Genomic DNA, 23,522 nt, shown 5'->3' on the forward strand with positions numbered 1-23,522 from the left:
ATTTACTGAGAACTGTACCATTAAGTAATTCTTTAACGATTGTCATTATGTAATTTTGTTATGGACTACATGGATCATTTTTGTTGAATCATTATTACCTGAACATGGACTGTGAATTTCTAGTTCCCAGCATGCTTTGCCATGGACTGGATCATGAAACTGCTGAACATGTGTTATTTTGTTATACAGTAATGAGCAACAGCTGTTTTAATGTCTGTGCAGTTCTTAAACTCTCATATTATACATGTAGTAATTTTTTTTTTAAAATTGACCATGCACTACAGGCATTAAAAACAGGACAATGCCATGTCTGATAATTATGTAAAAATAAATTTTATTGCCACTTTCAGCATAGGAAATACAGTAAACTCAAAAAGAAAAAAAAAACTGAAACAGTGAGGGAACATTAGCACTGTGACATTAAGTGAAATCTGCTTTCATTCAAACATTAGAAGCTAAAGCTATTGCAAGCTGAGTGCTCAAGCCCTGGACACATAGAGTCACACGCTCACAAAACCATACCAACAACAGCTTTCCTATCAAGAAGGACGTTAATTTACATTTGAATGAGGTTTGAACAATAAATGCAGTTGAATTTCTCTGAGCTTCTGTCTGAGATGAATACAAGGAAATAAATGTTAACTCAAACTTCTTGATATCTCTGTGCAAAGAAAGAAATTCTCAAGGAGTGATCACCAATGCCCAGGTCAAATACTGTAACGGTGGTCTTTAGACAAACTCACAAAGCAATTCATTTCTGTGACTGAATACAGAAAAACAGCATAAACAAAAGTACTATTTTTGAATATTTGTTATAGATAATTCTGATAAACAGAAACCACAAAACGGCCTTAAATATATCGACTTCTGTATCATTATGGCTTTAGGAGTTTGTGCGGTAAATGCAAAATAACATGTTAAACATGTTAAGAAACGATCTTACCAAACAGTTGTGCTTGTGAGGGATATACTTCAGTAACCTTTCTGTACTCGGTACATTCCTCGAAATGTGCTCCTTTGATAGATTTAAGCCCCTGCTTCCGTACCATTCTCAGCGTCATAGAAAATATTGCAAAAATAGGTCGGGTGATCTACAAAACGGCGTTTTAATTGCCACCATAAGCGTAAATTTACATTTGACAGCTTTAAAGATCAACACAGGGTGTGTAAACGTGTCAAAGCGAGGCAAGCGTTCGGATAGCAAAGAGCGTTTTCTCAGGTCAGGTGCATAAGCACACCGAAAATACATCTAGGAAAGGTTCCCTTAAGCACAAATACTGTATAACTCCATGAATACACTGTGAAAAGATGAGACTGATCAGTAAAACATCTTTCTATATGTAAAATGCCAACTATTTACATAAATATATATATATAAAAAAAAAATTCATAGTGAATAGCCCCTCAATAATACCAAAATCCTGACTGTACCTAATCATATTGTGAACAGATATTTAGTACATCGTTAAAACAATCTGTTCTCAGAATTTTAAAAAACAACAACAAAAAGAGGGTCATATCAGCATCTTTCCATTTCTAGTGAAGAGAAGTGAAAAAATAAATAAAACAAATGATATTACAGTCACATGACTCAGTAGTACAGTAACAATAGGCACAGAAGCGAGTTCAGATCACAGAGCAAAATATACTTCCAGTCTTCATTTACGTACAAACCAAAAAATTCACAGTAATGAATCACGCTTCTCTGACTGAAAATAGTGTAAAAGTGCATTTTAATATACTCTGACGGCCTCCAAACAGCGCTTGTTGTAAGATCCCATGTGCTCAGGCATTAGTACCGTGTTAATGCAAGTGTTCACTACAGGCTCCGTCCATGGACATACTTTCTTCTGACCAGTGAAGGCAAGCAAGCGATGTGTAAATCAGCAGTCCACCGTCCACACCGGGGTTTTTCCAGTAGTCCATACAACCGGCTGGGTTCAAACAGCACACAAAATCTTTCCTTTCCCAGAGGTTACAGAAAAAACTCAAGCGGGGAGCATTTAAACAGTCCCTTATAATCCCTGAAACGGAACGGAGAAAAAAAATCCCAGGATAAAATTAAAATAGGATTTGCTTTCTATTTACACACCTCCAACGGTGCAACTGCAATCTGCAAATAACTAACTTCCAATAATAACACCCTTATTGTTCAATCAGCAACAATGACTCAGGACCACTGTGACACGAGTAGCAAACATCCTGCAGAAAAGGACACTCTGTGATGAAGGTCTCAACATCGAAGGCCAAGCTTCACTTCCCCTTGTTAGCAGGTGGTGTGTATATTTCACGTCTGAAGTGTGCAGGGTCACAGGAGGGAGAACGAGTCGTTTTTCTAAAATGAAGTGGTAACAGTGTTCCCACGGCGAGTCCCCAGCCGCACCATTTCCCTCGGCACCGTGTCCAACTGCTCGTATGCCAGCCGCCCGTCTTCACCTGGGAACAGAAGCACACAAACATGCTCTGTAAAAAACAGGAAGGCTTTCAGGTGATGTTTACAATGATGATGTAAAAAATGTACCATACACTCTCACAAATAAAATTGATATTGAAATTGAATTGTCTTTAACTAAAGTTTGGGGTCAGTAAGAATTCTTTACGAAATTATTCAGCAAGTGCGCATTAAACTGTTCAAAAGTGATCTAAAAAATGAAATCCTGAAAAACACAATTGTGCATCATGGTTTCCACAAAATATTACGGTTTTCAACACTGCTGATACAATAATAATGTGTTTAAATAAAGGCAACTAACAGATTGTGCCAATATTAATGAAATTCATGTACTGTAATTGTTTTAATGATGGATTTATGCACATTATTGGACTTCGTAAATCATAATCGTATGCAAGCATACTTCTAAAAGTCAATCATACAGTCTTTCGCTTTGGAAAAACATACCAAAAATATTGATGACTTCATAGTATACACATATTTGTCTAATAAAATGCTTTCTAGAATGGGGTCTCAGTCAGATTTACATTAATTGGCAGAAAGAGCATAAACTAATAGTGCAGAGGACGTGTCATTCGTGTGACTGGATGTTTTACCGAAAGTGAGGAGGGTTTCTGTGGCAATCTGGTGGAGATCTTCATCTGCTGAGTCACACAGTAACACCACAGCATCAATGCTCTCCACAGCCTGAAAATAACCCCCGGCAGACAGAGAGGCTTAATGAAAAGTCTGGTAAACATTCACAGATATGATTTAATCTTCAGTTTAAGTTTTGTGATGCAATCAAAGACTTGTGATGCAATCAAAGAGGTGAACTGACCTGCAGGCAGCTCAAAGCGGCACATGCAGCTCTCGATCGGTCTGCTTCTGATAAGGCTTGCGTGTAACAATCAACAGCCTGTTGAAGACAAACACACAGACAAGATTAACTTCATCGCCTCCTGGTGTCCTCAAACAGCTCTACTGCTGCTGCTGCTGCTGCTACTATGATGATTCAAATTTGCACATTTAAATTTTCAATATTTAATCATATATTTATGGTTTCTTTTTATTCTTATTTTTCTATTTCCTCATTTATATTATTTATTAGATTTTTGCCTGATTATGCAATCATGGAATATGCATCTAAGACTGTTTCCATCAGTTTTTATGCATTTTATTTTATTTACCAAGTTTGGGGATGCATTAAATTGATAAAAAGGCAGTTCTTCAGAATTATTATTATTTATTTTTTTGTATATTAGAATTAATTCTTGAAGGATCATGTGACCTTAAAGACTGGAGTAATGATGAGGAAATTTCTGCTTTGCATCACAGGAATAAATAACATTTCAAAATATATTCAAATAGAAAACAGTTATTTTAAATTGTAAACATTTTTCCCAACATTACTGTTTTTACTGTATTGATCAAATAAATGCAGCCTTGAAGACCTTTTTCAAAAGCATGAAAAAAAATCTTAACAACCTCAAACTTTTGAATGTCAGCTTATGTAGATTTAAACCCGGCTATTTAGACCAACCCATTAATCAACTCCACCAACAGCCAACCATGGGCTGTACAAGACTGACCTTTGACCTGAAGGGTTTGTGTGAGGCAGCAGAGGAGAGGAAGGCTGTAGCGGCCTTCATCACATCAGGGTCATCAGAGGTCAACAGCGCTGCCACGGCCCACAAGGTTTGAGGGCGGGGCTGAAGACACATGACGGACACTTCCTGTAGTTCCTTCACACAGCGTTCTGTATCCCCACAGCTCAGGGCTTCTTCAAGCATGACTGGTTTGGACACAAAAGAGAGTTTTATACTGTGCTAATAATATATACAGCTTTAAACTCATTATTCAATAAAGCGTCTTACCCTCTTTGGCTAAATCCAGCAGGTGTCGCTCCATGTCCGTGACATCGTGTTCAACAGCGTAGCGGTGAAACTGAAACACAGTGAGGATATCCTGTGCCAGAGGGGACAGTGAGGGACGCAAGGAAGAGGCAAGATCGCTGCTGTCCATCATCTCATTCACCACCATCCTGATCACTGGATACACATGCAAACACAGGCAGATGAACTCTGATGTTAAACTCACAGATGTTTCCTCCTGCAGATTAATATTGTTGTTATTGTCACTACCTGAGTCAGGAGAGTGAGGCAGAATCTGTTGCAGTGGTAATGCAAAGCTGAGATGCATGTGCTTCAGCACTCGGTCCAGTGTAGTGTGAAACAGACCACCACTGCAGTCAGACCACAGAGACATCAGCGCCGGATGCTCCGCCAGCCCAGGCAACACTGTTTAGGGAACCAAGAGAGGGTATTTCACAAACACAACTTTCCACCACACCTAACAACTGAACTGAGGAAGTTTAGCAGTCATAAATATTTCTTAGCTGCCATGAAATTGCATTTCATTCACATTATAACTGCAGGTCATTTTGTCACTTGTATTATAATTCCTCGGTTTAACAAAAACCTCAGGACACATTGTGATTTTGTTCCTCACATTTTGATTTGATAGCTTAGTTTATGCAATATCACGCATACATGTCAACACATTTTTTTATTATTTACTTATTTTTTTATATTATTATTATAAAATATTGTTTAGCAAATATTAATTAAATTTTATATATATATATATATATATATATTGTGTATGTGTGTATGATATATATATATGTGTGTATGTGTGTATGTGTGTGTGTGTGTGTGTGTGTCTATATATTTTAGACCCTGATTACTTAAGTGCAATAATAATGTTCTAGCAAAAACGTCGTTTGCACTAGTTGCAAAATAAAAAAACTTTATTAAAATAAATATCATGCTTAAAAAGCCAAAACTCTTTGAAAAGCAAGCTTTGAAGTACATGTGAGAAGTCACTGTAACATCAAAATTCTTTCAGAAGGACTAGTAAACATGAATACTTCACAACAAAATATTTAAGATATATTCACCATCAGACACTAAAATGCAGCTACCCGGTCTGTCAAAGTTTTTCTCACTGAGATCCTCCAACAGAAGTGTTTGAGTTGTTAATTTGTGCAGGTATGTCTTGTGCTGCGACTGGCTTCCTCCTGAGGTCAACAACTGCATCCCACACATAGAGAAACTTCAGCATTTTATATTAAAAAACACAATGACACAGATCAATCTGTTTATGCCGTAAATGTGCGGTCTACTGACCATGTTCGGTGTAAAGGACAAATAAAAATCACACTAGTTTTGAATCTGAGGAGGAGAAAATGAAGTTGTAAAGGTGGAAAAACAGATTCACCTGAATGAGATGACTGCAGTATTGTAGATGAACAATGATGGCCACGTCTAGGTTCTCGTTTCCTGTGGTGAGAGGCAACGGGCTGCCGGCCACACTGTTCCCCACACCAGTGTCCTCTGTGAGGGCTTCACTCAGGTGGCCTCTTGCTTCTGGATGTTGGCCTGACCTGTTGAACATGCAAAGCATACTGTCACCACCAGAGGGCGTCACAACTACCGAGGTCATGTATTTGACCACCAAAGGATTTAATGTCCAACTCACCTGATTCTCTCTGACTCCATGTCAAAGAAGACAGCACGTGAGAGGGCGGCAGCATCATCTCCTGTGTCATCATCATCAAAATCAGAGGTGTTGAGGAAGTCGAAACTTTCCAGAGCGCTCTCCACTGTCAAACTGAGGCTGGAGGAACGGCTCCTGTGAGCAGGTACCCGACACTGAGGAGAAACAACAACCTTCATTCAAGACTGAGATCATCTGAGACAAGGGGCTTGTTCACACCCAACAAGTTCTTGCTTTCCAATTTGCTCCTTTTCAATTATTTTCTACAGAGTCTTCTTGCGCATGACAGGACGCTCTAAAAACGTGATGCTCAAAGTTAAAAAACACTTTCAATAAGCCAAGAAACCAAAACTTGGTTCTCACGAGACTAGCATATTCTCACCAGAGCTTACGCTATACGCCAACGTCATCCGCTGGAACACCACTCTCTCGTGATAACGTGTGTGTATGACAGCGGAAGCTAGAGAGTTTGTAAAGTTGTAAATATGGATATTTTTCTTACACAAATGCATCACTTAACTTCAGGAGGCCTTTATTAACCCCCCGTAACCTTGTTTTTATGATGGCTGGATGCACTTTTTTGGGCTTCAAAATCTCGACCCCCATCCACTGCCATTATAAAGCTTGGAAGAGCCAGGACATTTTTTAATATAACTCTTGATTGTATTTGTCTGAAAGAAGAAAGTCATATACACCTAGGATGGCTTGAGGGCGAGTAAATCATGGGGTAATTTTCATTTTTGGGTGAACTATCCCTTTAACAACTGTTTAAAAAGTATGTTCTATATATTATGAATCTGTGTAGTATGAATGTAATCCAAACATACTACTTTCTAGGGATGTCACGAGAACTGGACTCAAGACCAAATCCACCCTCAAGTCTTACAAAACTGTGCATTATCTGAACCCTAGTAACAGTAACTCTTCTAATTAAAGACCACAGAAAACTCATTCACCTTAAGAAGGTCTTCGAGTCTCATGACCTCCTGCTCCAAGTCCTGCAGCTCCCCGCAGCGCTGGCCCAAGCTCTCCAGCCGCAGGAGCAGGGACTGAATGGCCTCCTCCAGGCTGCTCTCCTGGAAGGTCCTGCTGCTCTCCCCAGACCAGCTCACAGCGCTGGCCTCGGGCAGCATGTCTGAGGAGGTGAGCCTTCTCACCAGCTGCCTGGTCAGACTGCCTTCCTCCCCATCCAGCTCCACCGGCTTCAGCTCCAGGGCTTCGTCAGACACATTGGGCTCCAAGAACACCACATCCTCAGGTCCCACCGCAGACAGCTGACTCTCGGAGCACAGCGAGAGGGCCGCCGAGCCTGTGCCGTGCCCCTGGGCCTCAGCCTGGTCCCACTCTAGGTCTGGATCGCTGACGCTGACACTGCCGCAGTCTTCCTCCACACACTCCTCCTCAACCGGCTGATCCTCAGAGGCTGGAGCCGGTTCAGAGAGGGGGTACGTCTCAGGGGGCGTGACTGTGATCTCAGGGTTTGACTGGATGGGGGCGGGGCTTGAGGTGGGCGTGTCAGAGAAGGTGAAGGACAGGCGCTTGCATTCAGCCACACCGCAGCTTCCGTTCTCAAAGACGTCATCTGGTAAAGTGGACTGTGTGATGGAAAGAGAAAGAAAATATTGGAAATATGGCTCCCTGATGTCATTTATTCCTATCAGCACTATCATCTATCGTAGTTTTAGTGATCTATATATGCAAACAATATTTTCTGTTCAAAAGTCAAGCACACTTAAGAGCAGCAGAACAATTAGAGACTTCCATGAAATGGTTTTTAACTCATGGATTCCCAAATGTTTTGTCAGCCAAAACAGTTTGACCTAAAACACTGACCTGACGTAACTTCTAAGTTAATATTTCTATATTTTAACAAATTTGCATGTTCTCATTTCTCTGATAAATACACCACTATTCAAATGTTTGGGTAATTTTTTTCTGTATTGAAATTCATAGAAAGGATGCTTTAAATTTTCTATTGTGACATTAAAGACGTTACAAATGCAGTTCTTTTAAACTTTCGATTCATCAGAGAACCCTGATAAATACCAGAACTACTGTTTTAACATTGATGTTTCTTGAGCAGCAAATCAGTATATTATAATGATTTCTGAAGGATCATGTGACCCTGAAAACTGGATTTAAATTATAATAATATTTCACAATATCACTGGTTTTTCCGTATGTTTGATCAAATGTAGTCTTGGTGAGCATAAGAGACTTCTTGCAAAAACATTTTAGTGTCTTTTTTTATTTTAAAGCTTGTTTATTTTAAAATGAAGTAAAATAGCTTTTCATCAACTCGGGAACCCCCAGCAGTTCCTTCTTTTGGGAAACCCTGGTTTAAAATATCCAAATGTTCTTTCCAGGAAATTGTGGTGAGACATCTCACAGTCTGTTCACTGACCATCAGATACACACTACACATAAAACTGGGAAGCAACTGTGAAAACTACAACAACCTTTGCTTAAAATAATCTAGGCTGAAAATTTGTGCACTTGTGATTTGTCAAAGTGTACATGCAAGTGGCTTAAACGTAACTTTAAGATGGTCTATTTCATTAGGCAGGGGGTTCTTGGTCAGATTTTCATTTACTGTAACTGAACAAAAATTTCTATATGCTCCTGTGGATAGGATTAGTCAATATTTAAATCCATCTTCCTGGAAGAAAAATGACTGCTAATTTTTTGTTGTTGTTATTTGCACACAAAAGGACTCAACATCAACTCTTCTTCCTTTAGGAGTCGCCACAGTGGAATTATCCACACAAAAGCTAACATTATCTAAAAGCCACAATTTTTATTTCATAGGGTCTTTGAACATCTAATATTATAGTTTGGAAAAGTGTATGTGTGAATGTGAATGTGTTTGTGTGAAAAAAGCAGAAAACGCAAGCAAAGAAAGGAGCCACACGCAGATGTTCACTCAGAAGGGCAGGACACATAGTGACCTGACTCACGTAGACCTCCAGACTGGACCTTGAGCGAGGTCTCAGCGCAGCCAGATCGCCAAAAGAGCGACTGCGTCTGAGTTTCTCTAAGAGCGTCTCTCGGAGCGTGTGCAAGAATGAGAGACGCTGACCCTCCCACCGCCGAGGATGCCACTTCTTTGCCATTGACACACACACACACACACACATACACACAACAACCATGATGCACATGGCGCCACAGGGTGAATACAATTCATTAGACACAGCAGCACAGACTAAACATGAACATTCACACACAAGATGCAAGTGCTTTCATATTCAATAATACACAGAAAATAATAAACACTGAACACAGAACAGCTAGCCAGACTCAGTAGTGTTATATTTAGTTTAGTACTCAGCTTTTAGGGTGTGAAATGTGACAGTGTGATCTAACACCTGATTTGAAAACCACAATATCCTGTTTCATACTGTATCTACATCCTTGTAAAAAGAAGTGTGCTCAACTGCATTGAATGTGCACGTCATATATTACAAGCATACTATTAACTGTAATTGCAGATAGTAAAATATTAAATAATAAATAAAGAGAATTTACACTTTCATTGCTATATTTCTTAACACACTTAAGTATACATTTAAAAAGTGCAATATTAAGTATTTTAAATCTTTAAAATTATGAAATTTCATATAAAGTTGCATTTAATATAAATTTAATATATATATATATAATATATATAATATATTTTCATTAAATTTTAAACAACATGTCTTCAGCTAGCAACATGCATGTCTTAAAACATTTAATGTTTTATTTATTTATTTCTGTACTCATTTTAAAAGAATGCTTATGTGTACTTCTTTTTCACAAGGGCAGGATCTAAGTGTGTAAAGATGCAGCTGGTGACAGAAGCAGGACTTTTAAACAAAACTGAGAGGATTTTTCAGAATTGCACTCACAAAGAAAGACGTGTCCTGGAAAGTGGGCGTCTCGGGTGTGCCTTGGCTGTACACTGAAACTCGTCTCTGAAGGGCGGTGGCTTTACTCACATTTCCTGAGGACAGTGTCAGATCCTCTACGTCAAACGGACTGCAAATACAAAACAGACATGCATTCATGTACAGCAATCTAATATTATACTAAAGTATTTAACGAAAGAAAACACACAAATTTGAGAAATCGAAAAAAAACATGTATTAACTGTTAGGCAGAAGTAATTCCGTGTGACTTCCATGACTGTCCTGAGGAGGGCAGTGTATATCATCAATTTCATTTACTTCTTATCTTGTTTTATGAGATAGCTTCACTTACAACCAGGCGACCTCCAGGTTGAGTTTAATGGTTCCCAGGTCGTTGACGTCTACTGCTACCACCTGAGGCATAGCGGTGAACAGGTCCTTGGTTTCACAGATCACACTACCCACCAAGATGTGATTGGCCAACCCCTTTAACTCTGTCACCTAGTAGAATAAAGATAATGAATTGAGAATGGTCAATTCAGAAATGTTGCATTCAAGATAAATGCATAGCAAATAGCAGATAAATGCACATTTATAGGAGTATGTGTTTTCTTGCAACTAAGGTTACAACCCAGTATGTCACTGTCAGAATTATTCACATTAATCAATGGACATCTGTGTGGACTGGAGCCCACCTTGATGTTGATGAGGTCCGTAATGAGGGGCATAAAGATCATCTCCTCTCCATCCCAGCTCTGTTTGGAGTTCGTTTCAATCTTTCCCTTCAGTTTCCACCGCTGTCGGCCATATCTCATGTAAATCTGCCAGAAAAAGAAAGAGACAACAAGAACACAAAATGTCAGAATTAGGAAAGCAATGCCAACACAAGTTCACAGAATTGTTAATAGAGCAGTAAAGCAATGGGAGTTTTCAGTGTTTAGTTTTATACAGCCTTGGGTTTGGTGGGTGTATGTACTTGTGGATCAGAAGAGAAAACGTTGCTAGGAGAGCTGTGATTACGAATGAACTGGATGTACTTGGCAGAACAGCAGCCAATTACTACAAGCGTTTAGTAATTTGATAGAAGATAGACGCATCTGGCTTTATTACAGAAAAAAAGAATGCATGAATTTCCGTTTTTTGGTTTTACAAACAACTCACCTCATACTGATCGCCGGGACAAAGCCTGGCAAAGCCAGCCAATCCTGAGACAGGGTGCAAAGGAGTTGAAACGTTTGTTATTGAAATACAAAACATATTTGATAGATTTTTTTCACACTTTTGTGCAAAAATCCTGTACCTTTCATTTTGATATGAAACTCCCCCAACAGGTTCTCCAGCTCGGCCTCAAAAGAGCTCATGTTCTGAGGAGACAGGAACATATGGTGATATGAATAACAGGTGAAATTATATATTTAATTGGCCATAACATTTCTTACCAGAACTAATGGTATAGGGACCAATTCTCACTATTAACGAGTTGCTTATTAGCATGCTTATTAATAACATATTGGCTGTTTATTAGTGCTTATAAAGCACATATTCTGCATGACCATATTCTACATCCTAAAGAATACCTTATACCTAACCATAACAACTAGCAAATTATTGAGGCAAAAGTCACAGATTATTAAAAGTGAGAACTGGACCTTAAAATAAAGTGTGACCAAACTATTCTTACTAAACAGTAATCTGCATTATTGTTATTAAATAAATCAAAAAGTATATATGATATATTAATTATTATATAATGTAATTATTATAGGCAGTTTGTTTGCATATGTTATGTATAATTCTAATTATATTAAATATAACTGTAGCAAATGTTTGAAATAAATTATGATTTTGTTCCTCATATCTTAGTTGTTTTATTGTAAGAAATATTTCACACATACTGTTTTTAGCATTTACAGTTTGTTTCTGAAAGAAGAATTTAATGCTTACCAAGGCTGAATTTAGTTGATCAAGTAAAAATAACAAAAATTGTGAAATATTACTACAATTTAATTTTATTCATATATTTAAAATAAATAATTTATTCCTGTGATGACAAAGCTGAATTTCATTTCTTCTAATTATAGATGTCGAAAAGAGTTGTGCCGTTTTATATTTTTGTGGAAAGTTAATTTTTTTTCCAAGATTCTTTGATGAATAAAAAGTTCTAAAAATAAGAAATCTTTTGTAACACTATACATGTCTTTACTATCACTTTTGATCAACTGAATGCACACTTGCTGAATAAAAGTATAAAAAAAAGAAAAAAAAAAAAGATTCATCAATACATATACACATCTCATAAATACTCAGAAATGTTTGACTGATGCATCATATCTGGGATTACTAAGAAGTTGAAAATATTTAAACCTTTAAAAGCTCATCTTGAGACCTGTATGTCTTATGTAAATGCCCTCTCAGATACAGATGAACCCTAAACAGCCTAATTACACAGACCAATTAGTCAATTAGTCATTCAGACAACCCACACTCTAGTTGATTCCAAATATGTACTCTGCTGCAGCGTGAACAAAGCCATACACATTAATAATGTACCTCTGTATACTCTTTGTATCTGCGGTTGACCTCCGCCAGGCTCTCACGTGTGCCTTTAGTGGAGGGTGAAGCAGTGAAGGCCTGTTTCATCTTACTGGCGCCATCACGCAACCTTCTCTGAATACAAAAGCCCTCATACAGCTCGTCGACCTGTAAAAACACACACACACCGCATTGGCACACAGACTTATATTACACAAAAGCAGCACTGCACACGCTCACGCATGCAAGCGCTCACTAAAGATTGCATAAACGCTAGCTTTGATGTCTAGCATACATCATAACAGAGCCCTGGGGGTCCCCATTCAGCAGAGAAACGTGGCTTTTACAATCTACTGTAACGTTCTGTCAGCACAATGGAGCAGCGTACTGTACCAAGCACTGAAAATGAATTTGAACACTTCAAAAGCAAACACAAAATACAGCTCAACAGCCCTGGGGACAATAGTAATGCCATACTTGTGTGACAGACGAGCAGCTCGGAGCCACGGCCTTTATCATGGAAATGCACATTTAGCACATTCACAACTCAGTGAACACTGGCCGGCTCAAATTAGCTATGCTAATCCTACCAGCGCTGAAGAGAGTGATTGAGGGGGATGGAGAGATAGCAAGAGGGCCAAAATGAGGATGCAGAGATGGACCGTGAGCGACAGAAACAAGTGAGCTGAAAGGGCCAGCAAGAACAGAGAATGATGGGGGAGAGAAAATAGAGTAGGCAGGAAGAGGGATGGACGCTGTAGTTAAACGAGATCCAGCAGTGATTTTCTGTGAAGCAGTGTTTCCTGCACCGCTGCTGAAACTGCAGTGCCACAGCAAAATTATACACAGGAATGTTAAGGCGTTGATACACCATTATTTGTTTTTTATTAAGCTGTTATTTTAAGCACTTCACATTAAAACGGATTCCTTTCGACCTTATGTGAACTGATTGTTCCTAGTGGAGCGTCTGTTTGTGAGTCAGGGGGAAACTCTTTAAATGCAATTCATTTATAAAGCAAAGCCGGAAGCTTTCCACAAAAACAAAACAATAATTGCTTTCAATTTTAATATATTTTAAAATGTAATTTATTCCTGTGGTTGCAAAGCTGAATTTTCAGCATCATTACTCCAGGCTTCAGTGTCACACGATCCTTCAGAAATCATTCTAATATGCTGAATTGATGCTCAGTAAACATTTCTTGTTATTATCAATGTTAAAAACAGCTTAATATTTTTGTGTTTAGTTAATGGTGTAGCAGAATGGATTTTCAGAGTTTTGTTACAATGGTATTTTAATCGAACCCAATAATATGTTGGAGAAAATAGAATAGTTAATGTTAAGTAAGATGTTTTTCGGGTTTGAAATACAATATCTTGTAGGAAACCCTGCTGTGATGCCAAGGATGTGTCCTACTGAGCATCGCTCTGCGAGGAAGTCTGCAAAAAGATTTAATCCATAACGTACAGATTCTCCTCTTATAGGAGAAAACAAAACATGTCAAGATACTAAATCAAAAGGAAATATTCAAACACATGCAGCAGAGGGACGTGAAATATTAATGCAGGGCTTTCTGAAGTCTCTCATTAAGAGGAAAGGGTGAGAAACGGGACAATCTAACCCAATTAGTGTGTGTGGTGGGGTATATTAACTGTGTGTATGATGGATGTGCATGTGTGTGCTATGATGTGTGGGGGTTGCTCATGATAAACGACATACATTAGACAAAGAGTTAGCTGTGCGCATGTGGAGATCGAGCGTCTGGACGGTGGTCCTGTGGGTTTAATTACACTGGGAGGAAAGACCCCACCCAAGTCTGGAGAACTGCACAGCGTACCACACACACACGTGTACTGTCACCAATCACAGCTTTAACGTGGTACACAGCTGCCTGTTTATTTGGCTCCATAAAACCCCTTGTCTGACTCCTCTCATCTGCCACAGCAGCAAAGCAGCATGGGAAATGAATCACCATAACCGCCCCCAGCCCGGTCCATTCTGGCTGCCGGGTGGGGTCTGATGGGTGAATTTTTATGAGCTGCATTTTGACAATAAATAAGCCTTTGGAAAAATACTGTTTTTCTTAACTCTAGCTATCAGACCAGTGTCCAATTTGAGGGAATTTTCCATAAAATGAAAACACTCAGCTCCAACAAGAACATATAGCACCAAGGTACCATGAAATAGTCCATACAACTCATTTCACTATTACACATTATGGTAGAATCAAACCCCCAATCTTAGCATTTTAGCACCCTGGTAGATCACTAGATTTAACATCATCTTTAAGGCCATGGGACAGCTTTCTATGAGGAAAAAGACCAAAATTTAAAGGGAAAGGTTCAACCAAAAATGAAAACTCATAATTCATCAGTTATTATTTACTTACCCAAATGTCATTCCAAACCCATCTCCAAAACACAAATTAAGACATTTTTAATGAGACCCAACAGATTTCTATCCCTCAATAAAAAGTCTATTCCACCAAAACTTTGACATTTCAAAGACACACACAAAGAAATTAATTAATCCCTTTAAATTGAGCAGTTTAAAACCAAAAAAAATTTAATTTAGACTTTTATTCACATATACATAAACATATATTATTTATCTATACTACATAAGCATTAATCGACGGACATTAATGAAACACATCAAACAGGGCAAACGTAAGATCAAACATGCTGGATGCACAATAACCAGTGAGCGTTGTTCTGAAACGTCTAGTAAATATGGCTGAGCTTCCGTTTACCATGTTTGATGAGCCCTATGTATGTTTTATGAACTTTTTGAAGCATGAAATGGGATGGAATTTTTTGTTCCAAAGATAACCGCAAGTCTTATGGATTTGGAATGACATGAGTAAATGACAACAACAGAACTTTGAACTGTCCCTTCAAGACATTAATCACTAAAAACATTTCTTTCTTCAAATCTCATTGGCACCTCCGCATATTCAATCATGCCTCAACACAACTGATCATGTGACGACATATAAGCCAAAACCAATCATTATTGTCATAGTGAGTGCATATTTGAAAACGTTGAATATTTGATTGCAGATGAAATTTGAGATATTATGTGTTATCCACAGGACACAAAACTTCATTCAACCAATTCTCATCATCTTCTCAAATTTACCAAAGGTATCCATGGAACGAGTCTCAACAGGAGTGACTCGTGACTAACTAGGATGGTGTGGCGCTCAGGTTAGCCGTGGCTGTCAACAGAGGGTTTGGAAGAGCTTTGTGTTTGTTTGATACGGACACAGCGGAAAGAAAGCACTGAGCCATTACAATCAGCTGATACTCTGCCAGACTGATATTGTCTCAGTTAAATATTCATGTCCACTCAGTGAGCGCTTTCTATCTCATTTGCTGTGCCCACAGCATTTGTTCTCAGAGGCAGTGCCCGTGGTGACACAAACAGACAGGCCTGCAGTGACTGCCGCAGCATGACCATTTCCTCTGAACAGTCCTCAAAATATAGTGGCCTCAAAAAGGATTTGGACACTTGTGCCACACTTTAAAAATGTATGAATTTCATGATATATATAGGTCAGTGACAAATAAAGTGTCCACAACAACAACAACAAAAAGGCAGATTTAAATTATTTTTAGTTCTTAGAATGATTCATGATTCATTCATGCTGGTTTTGTATGGTTTTTAAAAACTTTTATACTGTTTTCAAGAAAATTTTAAATATAATGTCTAAAGTATAAAATATAATGTAATATTGCATAAAAATATCGGAGTAACCATCAAATACAAAATCATGAGGAATATTAAGTAGTAATAATTATTGAGAAACAGATTTCTAATATATTCTTCTTATAAATGTGAGCATACACATTTTTAAGATAAAATATAACACAGCCCTACACAGCCCTACCCTAATATATATATATATATATATATATATATATATATATATATATATATATATATATATATATATATATATATATATATATATATATATATAAAAAATACTTGTATAAAAAATATATTTTATATAAAAATTATTAAAAGTATAAAAGTAAATAAAATCTTAAAGATTCTTATCATAACAAATATCTATTAGTATATTTTAGTTTATGATGCTTGTCAGTTCATTCAGCAGTAAACTTTAACCATATTTAACCATAGTCACATACGACTAACCATGTTACCCTGGACTACAAAATGTGGTAAAAAGTCAAAAGGGTACATTTTTTAAAATTAAGATCATCATACAAATAACCTGAATAAATCAGCTTTCCATTGATGTATGGTTTGTTAGGATCGGACAATATTTGGCAGAGATACAACTATTTGAAAATCTGGAATCTGAGGGTGCAAAAAAAAAAAAAATCTAAATACGGAGAAAATCGTCTTTAAAGTTGTCCAAATGAAGTTCTTACCAATGCATATTACTAATCAAAAATTAAGTTTTGATATATTTATGTTAGGACATTTACAAAATATCTTCATGGAACATGATCTTTACTTAACGATTTTTGGCATAAAAGAAAAATATTTTAAAAGTATGCTTAAGTGTGCTTCTTTTTCACAGGATTATATAGGACAAGCATTTTGAAAAATGGCAATGTAATATAATATAATAATGTGTTAGTGTATTAGTGGTGTGTAGGAGTGTGTTGGTGTTGAAAATGATGCATCAGGGGAAAACTGTGTGACACACACCCAGATATGCATTTCTGAAAACAGTTGTTCCCGCTGGGAACGCGTTTGATCTACTTGGGCACGACTTCTTTTTGGTTGACAACAGAGGTCCAAGGCGTGACTCAACCCAGTCATGCGTGCATGTGAGCAGCTGTTTGTCAGCCCTCTGTCCATCGCAAGTGTGCAGTTTCGGATTAGGCCTATACTGAGTCAAATAACAAGCCAAGAATACACAGCTGGTCCACACACACACTGCAAAAACAACAGAAGGAACGAGACTAAGAGCACACACATACATGGCATATTAATATGTATCACTGTACAATGAGGATATTTTAAATAGATGAAGTGGAAAAATCCTCTTACGTTACAGGCATGTATCAGCTGTGATCAGAGGACTTAGACCCCTACTCAGGGGGGATGCCAGACTGATTAAACAGAGATTAAACCTACAATAATTCACCCACATCAAACATCTTTGGGGTCCAAAGCCAGATCATAAACTGCAAGCCTTCTGAAACCTCCTCTTGGTGTTGCCTGACTTCCTATGGGCAAGCATGACAACTATGGTTGTGATAAAGTTGATTTTTAAAAGCACAAACCCCTGCTGAGAGTCTGAGGCTGTTATCAATGTCCTTTCTGTGAGAGACACAAAATAATGATATAATTATAGACATTAGTTTTCCCACAGCTCTCACAGATCAATGTGCTGGATATTATTCTGCTGATGTCTTTCAACAGAGGCTATGGAACTAAAATAAAATTGTCAAAGCCATTGGCTTTCTTAAAGAGAAGGAAAAAAGGACTCAACCAATCAGGAATTAACTTCTTAGAAGGTGCTCTAGCATGCTAACAGACTAACAGTAAATGTTGATTGTCAACGCGTTCAAAACCTCTCATCCCCTTTAATGCACCGCCTCTACAGACATTAAAGCCCTGCTCCTGGAACAAATCCTCCTCCTTCACCAGTTCATCATGTGTCATCACGTTATGCCCTCTTTAATACATAATAGTATCACGTCACATATTTAATGAAATAATAATAATAATAATATAACTTGTAGCAATATAACTAGTCTTAATATACTCACTTTTTTTTTTTACAGTACCAAGATCTAGCTCATAAAAACTTATATAATCTGCATACACAATGCTCAGTAATAAAGTAGCAAAAACAGTAATAAGGTAGTAAAATTCTTTAACATGCATTCTTAATATAACTAGATGTTCTATGCACATTTCCAGTAGAGCTGCAAGATTCTGGATAAATTGAGAATCACATTTTTTTTTGTCTTAAACAGATGCAGAAATAATTGACACAAACATTATTTGAAGCGCCAGTTACTTTCAAAAGGTAATTTGCTCTATTTTAATAGCTACCATAGAGTTCAAATCTGAACTATAAACTTTTATCCTAGTACTTCTGTGATAATATGAATGCCTGTAAGACAGAGAAATACTGTGCAGTTGAAAGGCTGTGTTTGTGAAGCTGCTTATTACCTAAACATGGTCACTATCTGCTCTGTGCCAGTGGCAGCGCAAACACAGATTTGAATGATCCAGTATGATTTTTTCAAAGGTTAAATAGACACAGACGAATCACTGTCATGTAGACATAGACATTGCAATCTTTTAACGATTAATCGTACAGCTCTAATTTCCAGGATGTTATTGAAGTCACGCGTGTTAATTCTCCAAAAGATTCAGTCTGATTTGTTGTACTGGTTTAAACAGTTCATTTCAAAATAATGATTCATTCACGAACTGGACATCACAAGTATGTTGGCAAACCTAAGCAAGCATTGAGATCTCTTCTGAAGCTTCAGAGAAGACACATATGAAATTACTAGGGTCTTTTTCCTCAGGAGAAAATTAGTAGAAGTAGGAGACTTGTGGGAGAAACAGTTGAGATATTAAAGAGATCTCATCTGTGATTTTCCTTCCTGTGGGATGTCAAGACTGATGATGCATGTGAACTAAATAGGGCAGCATAAACTTTCCCTTCTCATTTCACCAAAATCATACAGAAAATGCATCTCCCCCTATTTAGACATGCACACGCTCATTCACACCCTGGACTGAGCCATCAGAGGTTTGTTCATCACTCGAGGGAATTGCTTTGACCTAGATCCAGTGGCAACCATAAACAGCATAAAACACAGGGGGAAACAAAACAGTCACACACAAAATGTTCCTTATAAGGACGAAAACAAAAAAATTATAATGATTGAACTGTTTTTTTTTGTTGTTGTTGTTTTGGAGATTCGTTCACTACCACACAGTTCAGCGTGTTCCAGTGAGCTAGCTGAACGCAGGGCTAATTTCAAGTGCGTACGGCTAATTTGAGCTATGAATTGCACTTCAACAGCCTCAAAGCTCCTGTCGTCAGGTTGCCATGGCTACTTTGGGACTAGACGTGCTGCTGAGTTGCCAATCAGCACTGTAGTTTACAGCAGACACCCACCTGTAATGTCACTAAAACACACTGAAAGAAGAAGGGGACACAGCAGGACTCCAGACACTGGAGAATGTCAAACCGGGGGAGACTCAAAATGAGTCAGGACATTCATTGGAAACCTGAAACCACAACTGTATTTTCACTTGTTGTACTGCATTCACTTTTTCCAATCTATAAAACAGACAATGAATGCATACACACACACACACACACACACACACACACACACACACACACACACACATATATATATGTATAAAAAATGACCTTGCTGATGTGGAACTCCAGTCTTCGCATGTATCGCTCTATGGTCTTGATTTGCTAGGATACAAGAAAAGAGAAAATATCAAAAATTAAACTCATTCACTGAAAAAGAAAAGGCCAAACAGGGATGAATCTAAGTTCAGAGCCCCTGAATTTCAACATGTCTGACACCTGCGGCGATTAGTGTGTCGTAATAACTGATCACTGCTGCAGGAATGTTTCACATCATTTATGCAAAGCTGCTTATTTTTCCTGCTGCATGTTTCTGACCTCAAACTTCTTCGAAAGGTTAACACAGGTCACCTAAGACAGGTTAAGAAGCATTAGTGTGTTTAGGGACCCTACCTTGTCCAGATCATACAGCACACCCTGAGGAAGAAAAAAAAGATATGTGAAATCAGTGGAAATGCTACAAAAATCAACATTTTATTATTAAACAAAATTGGTGTTTGGACAAAATCCCATGCAGAAAAGACCGTCTTAGATCAGCTTGATGGTCCAGGCTGGTTTATGCTGTTTAATGGCAACTAAACTGAACTGATAAAGTACTGAAAATAGTTGACCAGGGATTTCTTGCTTCTTTTAGCTAGTAAAGAAGTCTGACTCCAGCACACAACACATGCTGCACTGCAATTAATGACTTTTTAATGACTTTGTGATTTCTTTTTGTACTTTTTTATTCGTTTATAATAAAAAGAAAAATATCTGCCACTGCAGTATGCCAGATTGTCTCCTATTAAAAATACAATCTCTGAAGAAAAGTCTTAATATCTTATGCAGTATTGCTTCTCAACTAAAACATCTTGTTTAAAGCATTTCTAGATATTCTAATACATTATTTCATTACAATATATGTTTTGAAAATGTAATATTGTGAAATATTATTGCAATTTAAAATAACTGTTTTCTGTGTGAATATAGTGTAAAATGTAATTTATTCCTGTGATGCAAAGCTGAATTTCAGCAACATTACTCCAGTGTTCAGTGTCACATGATCCTTTAGAAATCATGTCAAACTGAATGTGTCCTTGTTGGATTCCTTTCCAGTTTTTCAGCAGGATATACATTCTAGAGTCATTAACAGTCATTTTGAGTAAAGGTGCTTGCACACTACAGAAAACTCAGACAGGGCTTGATGGATAGGAATGCAGAAGGTTGATTAAATCGTATCAACTCGATTTTGAGGACATTTAAAGAGACGGGTTCAGGAATACACTGAACTGGACATCTGAAACCACAAAAGCTAAATCCGAAATGGATATCTATATCAGTGTTTAGCTGATAAGCACAGCCTCGTTGGCTACTGCTGGTAGATGCTGGAACTACACAATCTCATATTCTGACTAAATCAACAAACAACATTTACATTGAGAATAATTCATTATACTACAATGTCTTAACAGTTGCTGATTTGTTTTTGGAGAGTTAATATCCCTCTCTGCTGCCTTTGATTTAACAACTCATGATATTTGCTCATTGAAATCAATAGATTTGCAGCACTCTGACGCAGTGTGAACCGTAGTGTGTAGGCACCCCGATGATGTCACATCCAGTCTCACCAGTCTGGAGTTCCTCTTCATGTCTTTCATGAGGGAAGTGAGTTTATCCAGCTCTGTTTGGTGCACCTCTAGATATTCACTGACAGAAAGAGAAAATGACAAAGACTTCAGAATGATGCAGGAACAATGGCCGTACACAAAGAGTTCTTCACAGCCATTCTGAGCAGCAGTGATTCATGCGCTCAATATGACTGTAGTGAGAGCTGAGATGTGAATCAGAGGAGACTTCTGAGCAGCACTCACTCCAGGCCTTGTTTGAGGGCTCCGTAAACTTCTTCCACTCTTTTGGGCTGCGGCTCTCGTGAGCTGCTGCTGCTGGACTTGTGCCCGGACAGATGGGGCTTCCTGGGCTTTGAGATGGGCTTCTTCTGCACTGCTGAGTTCCCCATGAAGGAGTTACACCTGAAAACACACAAACAGATGTGAATGAATCTTAAGAAAACTGTCTTTGCCACCTCAAACTCAGCTAGCAATAAGAAATTCTAATTTGTTTAAAAAGAATAAAGTCTTATTTTAACCACCATTACGCTGACGTTTATTAAATCAAAGTCGCTGTGTTATGCTGCTGCTCATCTGATTTTAAAGTTAAGCTCTATTGAATCAAATGTTGCTGTCACTCAACCAGTTGACAATTTAAAATTATTATTTTTATTTTTTGCAGTCAGCTGTCAGAGTAAACAAGTATTAAGATTGTTTGCAATATTTCTGTAAACATAATAATAATAACAATAAATAATTTAAATTGCAAAATGCTGTTAAAATACTAATACATTTTTTATTATTTAAATAGAAAATTAATTCTATGAAATACAGTATATAAAATAAATCACTTCATCATTAAAGTAATGAGAATCGTGAAATAGAAATTAGAAATAAAATATAAAACAGAAATTGCAAAAAATAAAAATGACCAGATGCATAACAGTAAATACACAGAAATTATTAAAATAAAAAAAATCTTATTTTTATTCATTTAATTTGGGGGTGAAATACAGTCTTCCAGTTTAAAAGCCAGAGAGTTTAGTGCAGACTTGAAGCCTGTAGTCTAGTGTTGGCATTTTAGTGCACTTCACGCTGTAATATCCATGCAAATAATCACCCTCTTCTCTTTTGAGAGGCTTCAAGGATTCATGTCACATGCGGATAAAGCTTGTAGTGTTGTACATATTCCTCAGTGCTTCCTGACATTTAAGACTTCTGTCAAAAGACAGGGTACTTATTAGCCTACTTCTGATGTCACAGTCCACCGTTCCCGTTTCATAATAACACAATGGCAGTTGGTTGCTTGACATGAACGTGTCTGAACGTGTCACACGCACACGCACTGCAAGCAGTGCTACAGTAAATCTAGGCCATTGTGTAGAATGAGCACATGCTTTTGCCTAAGGGTCATCCACTCACTATGCACTCCGTCATGCTAAGATAAGCCAGCGTGCCCTGAACAAACACACTCTTTAATACTGTTACTGCACCCACTGTTTTACATGAGCATAATGAGTGGCTCTTTTGCAATTTTGAAGTTGATTTTTACATTCCAAAATCTAGTGGAAAGTCTTCCCAGAAAAGTGAAAGTGGTTACTGCAGCAATGGTTTTAAATATTTTTAGCCTCTGACAGGGCTGATGACCTCACCGTGAGCGTCTCTCCTGCAGGGTGCTGAAGCCGGCGAACGACTGGCTCCTGATGATGCCATTGGGCCCTCCAGGAGAGTGAGTGCCAGCAGCCATGATGTCTGGGAAGCGGGAGGACACTCCTGCAAGAGGGCAGAGAGGATTCTGGGTAAGAGAGAAGTCGGTGGTACAGATGGGGGAAAGGTTGTGTGTGTTGGGAATGACCAAATGCATATTTTTAACCAGTACTCCATTTAAAGAGATAGTTCACCCAAAAATGAAAATTTGCTGTTCATTCACTCACCCTCATGATATGAACATGTGTGAACCAAGCACTTGAATTAACCAAGTACTTGGTTTTATGGTGTCTCACGGCTTATTCACTCTATCCACATTTCACATCATTAGTCTATTCTTTACTATAATTGCATTTACGTAATTGTGTGATTCAGTAAACAAACTAGTGAATCAGTTATTTGAACGAACGAACGAACCAGTTTGAAAGAACCAGTTCCAGTTTGCGGAAAATAATTGGATTTCCCTGTTTGGATCACA

The 23,522-nt window shown here is 37.8% G+C and overlaps 1 protein-coding gene across 3 annotated transcripts in view; it reads right to left on the reverse strand.

The window, feature by feature from the left end:
• Positions 1-317: 317 nt before the first annotated feature.
• ripor2 (RHO family interacting cell polarization regulator 2) overlaps positions 318-23,522 on the reverse strand; it is a 58,979-nt gene continuing 35,774 nt past the window's right edge. For all 3 annotated transcript variants that reach the window (XM_042744842.1, XM_042744841.1, XM_042744843.1), the window contains exons 2-22: positions 22,990-23,110; positions 21,602-21,760; positions 21,359-21,437; positions 20,145-20,168; positions 19,803-19,856; positions 12,433-12,582; positions 11,183-11,246; positions 11,044-11,087; positions 10,578-10,703; positions 10,235-10,383; positions 9,883-10,012; positions 6,949-7,587; positions 5,975-6,147; positions 5,714-5,879; positions 5,394-5,526; positions 4,576-4,731; positions 4,309-4,482; positions 4,024-4,226; positions 3,273-3,350; positions 3,049-3,139; positions 318-2,436 (exon numbers count right to left, since the gene is read on the reverse strand). In XM_042744842.1, the coding sequence (XP_042600776.1) occupies positions 2,336-2,436; positions 3,049-3,139; positions 3,273-3,350; positions 4,024-4,226; positions 4,309-4,482; positions 4,576-4,731; positions 5,394-5,526; positions 5,714-5,879; positions 5,975-6,147; positions 6,949-7,587; positions 9,883-10,012; positions 10,235-10,383; positions 10,578-10,703; positions 11,044-11,087; positions 11,183-11,246; positions 12,433-12,582; positions 19,803-19,856; positions 20,145-20,168; positions 21,359-21,437; positions 21,602-21,760; positions 22,990-23,110 (3,014 nt within the window). In that variant the 3' untranslated portion in view covers positions 318-2,335. The remainder of the gene's footprint in view (positions 2,437-3,048; positions 3,140-3,272; positions 3,351-4,023; positions 4,227-4,308; positions 4,483-4,575; positions 4,732-5,393; positions 5,527-5,713; positions 5,880-5,974; positions 6,148-6,948; positions 7,588-9,882; positions 10,013-10,234; positions 10,384-10,577; positions 10,704-11,043; positions 11,088-11,182; positions 11,247-12,432; positions 12,583-19,802; positions 19,857-20,144; positions 20,169-21,358; positions 21,438-21,601; positions 21,761-22,989; positions 23,111-23,522) is intronic.

This window comes from Cyprinus carpio, chromosome B19 (genome assembly GCF_018340385.1).
Source record: "Cyprinus carpio isolate SPL01 chromosome B19, ASM1834038v1, whole genome shotgun sequence".
Taxonomy (NCBI): domain Eukaryota; kingdom Metazoa; phylum Chordata; class Actinopteri; order Cypriniformes; family Cyprinidae; genus Cyprinus; species Cyprinus carpio.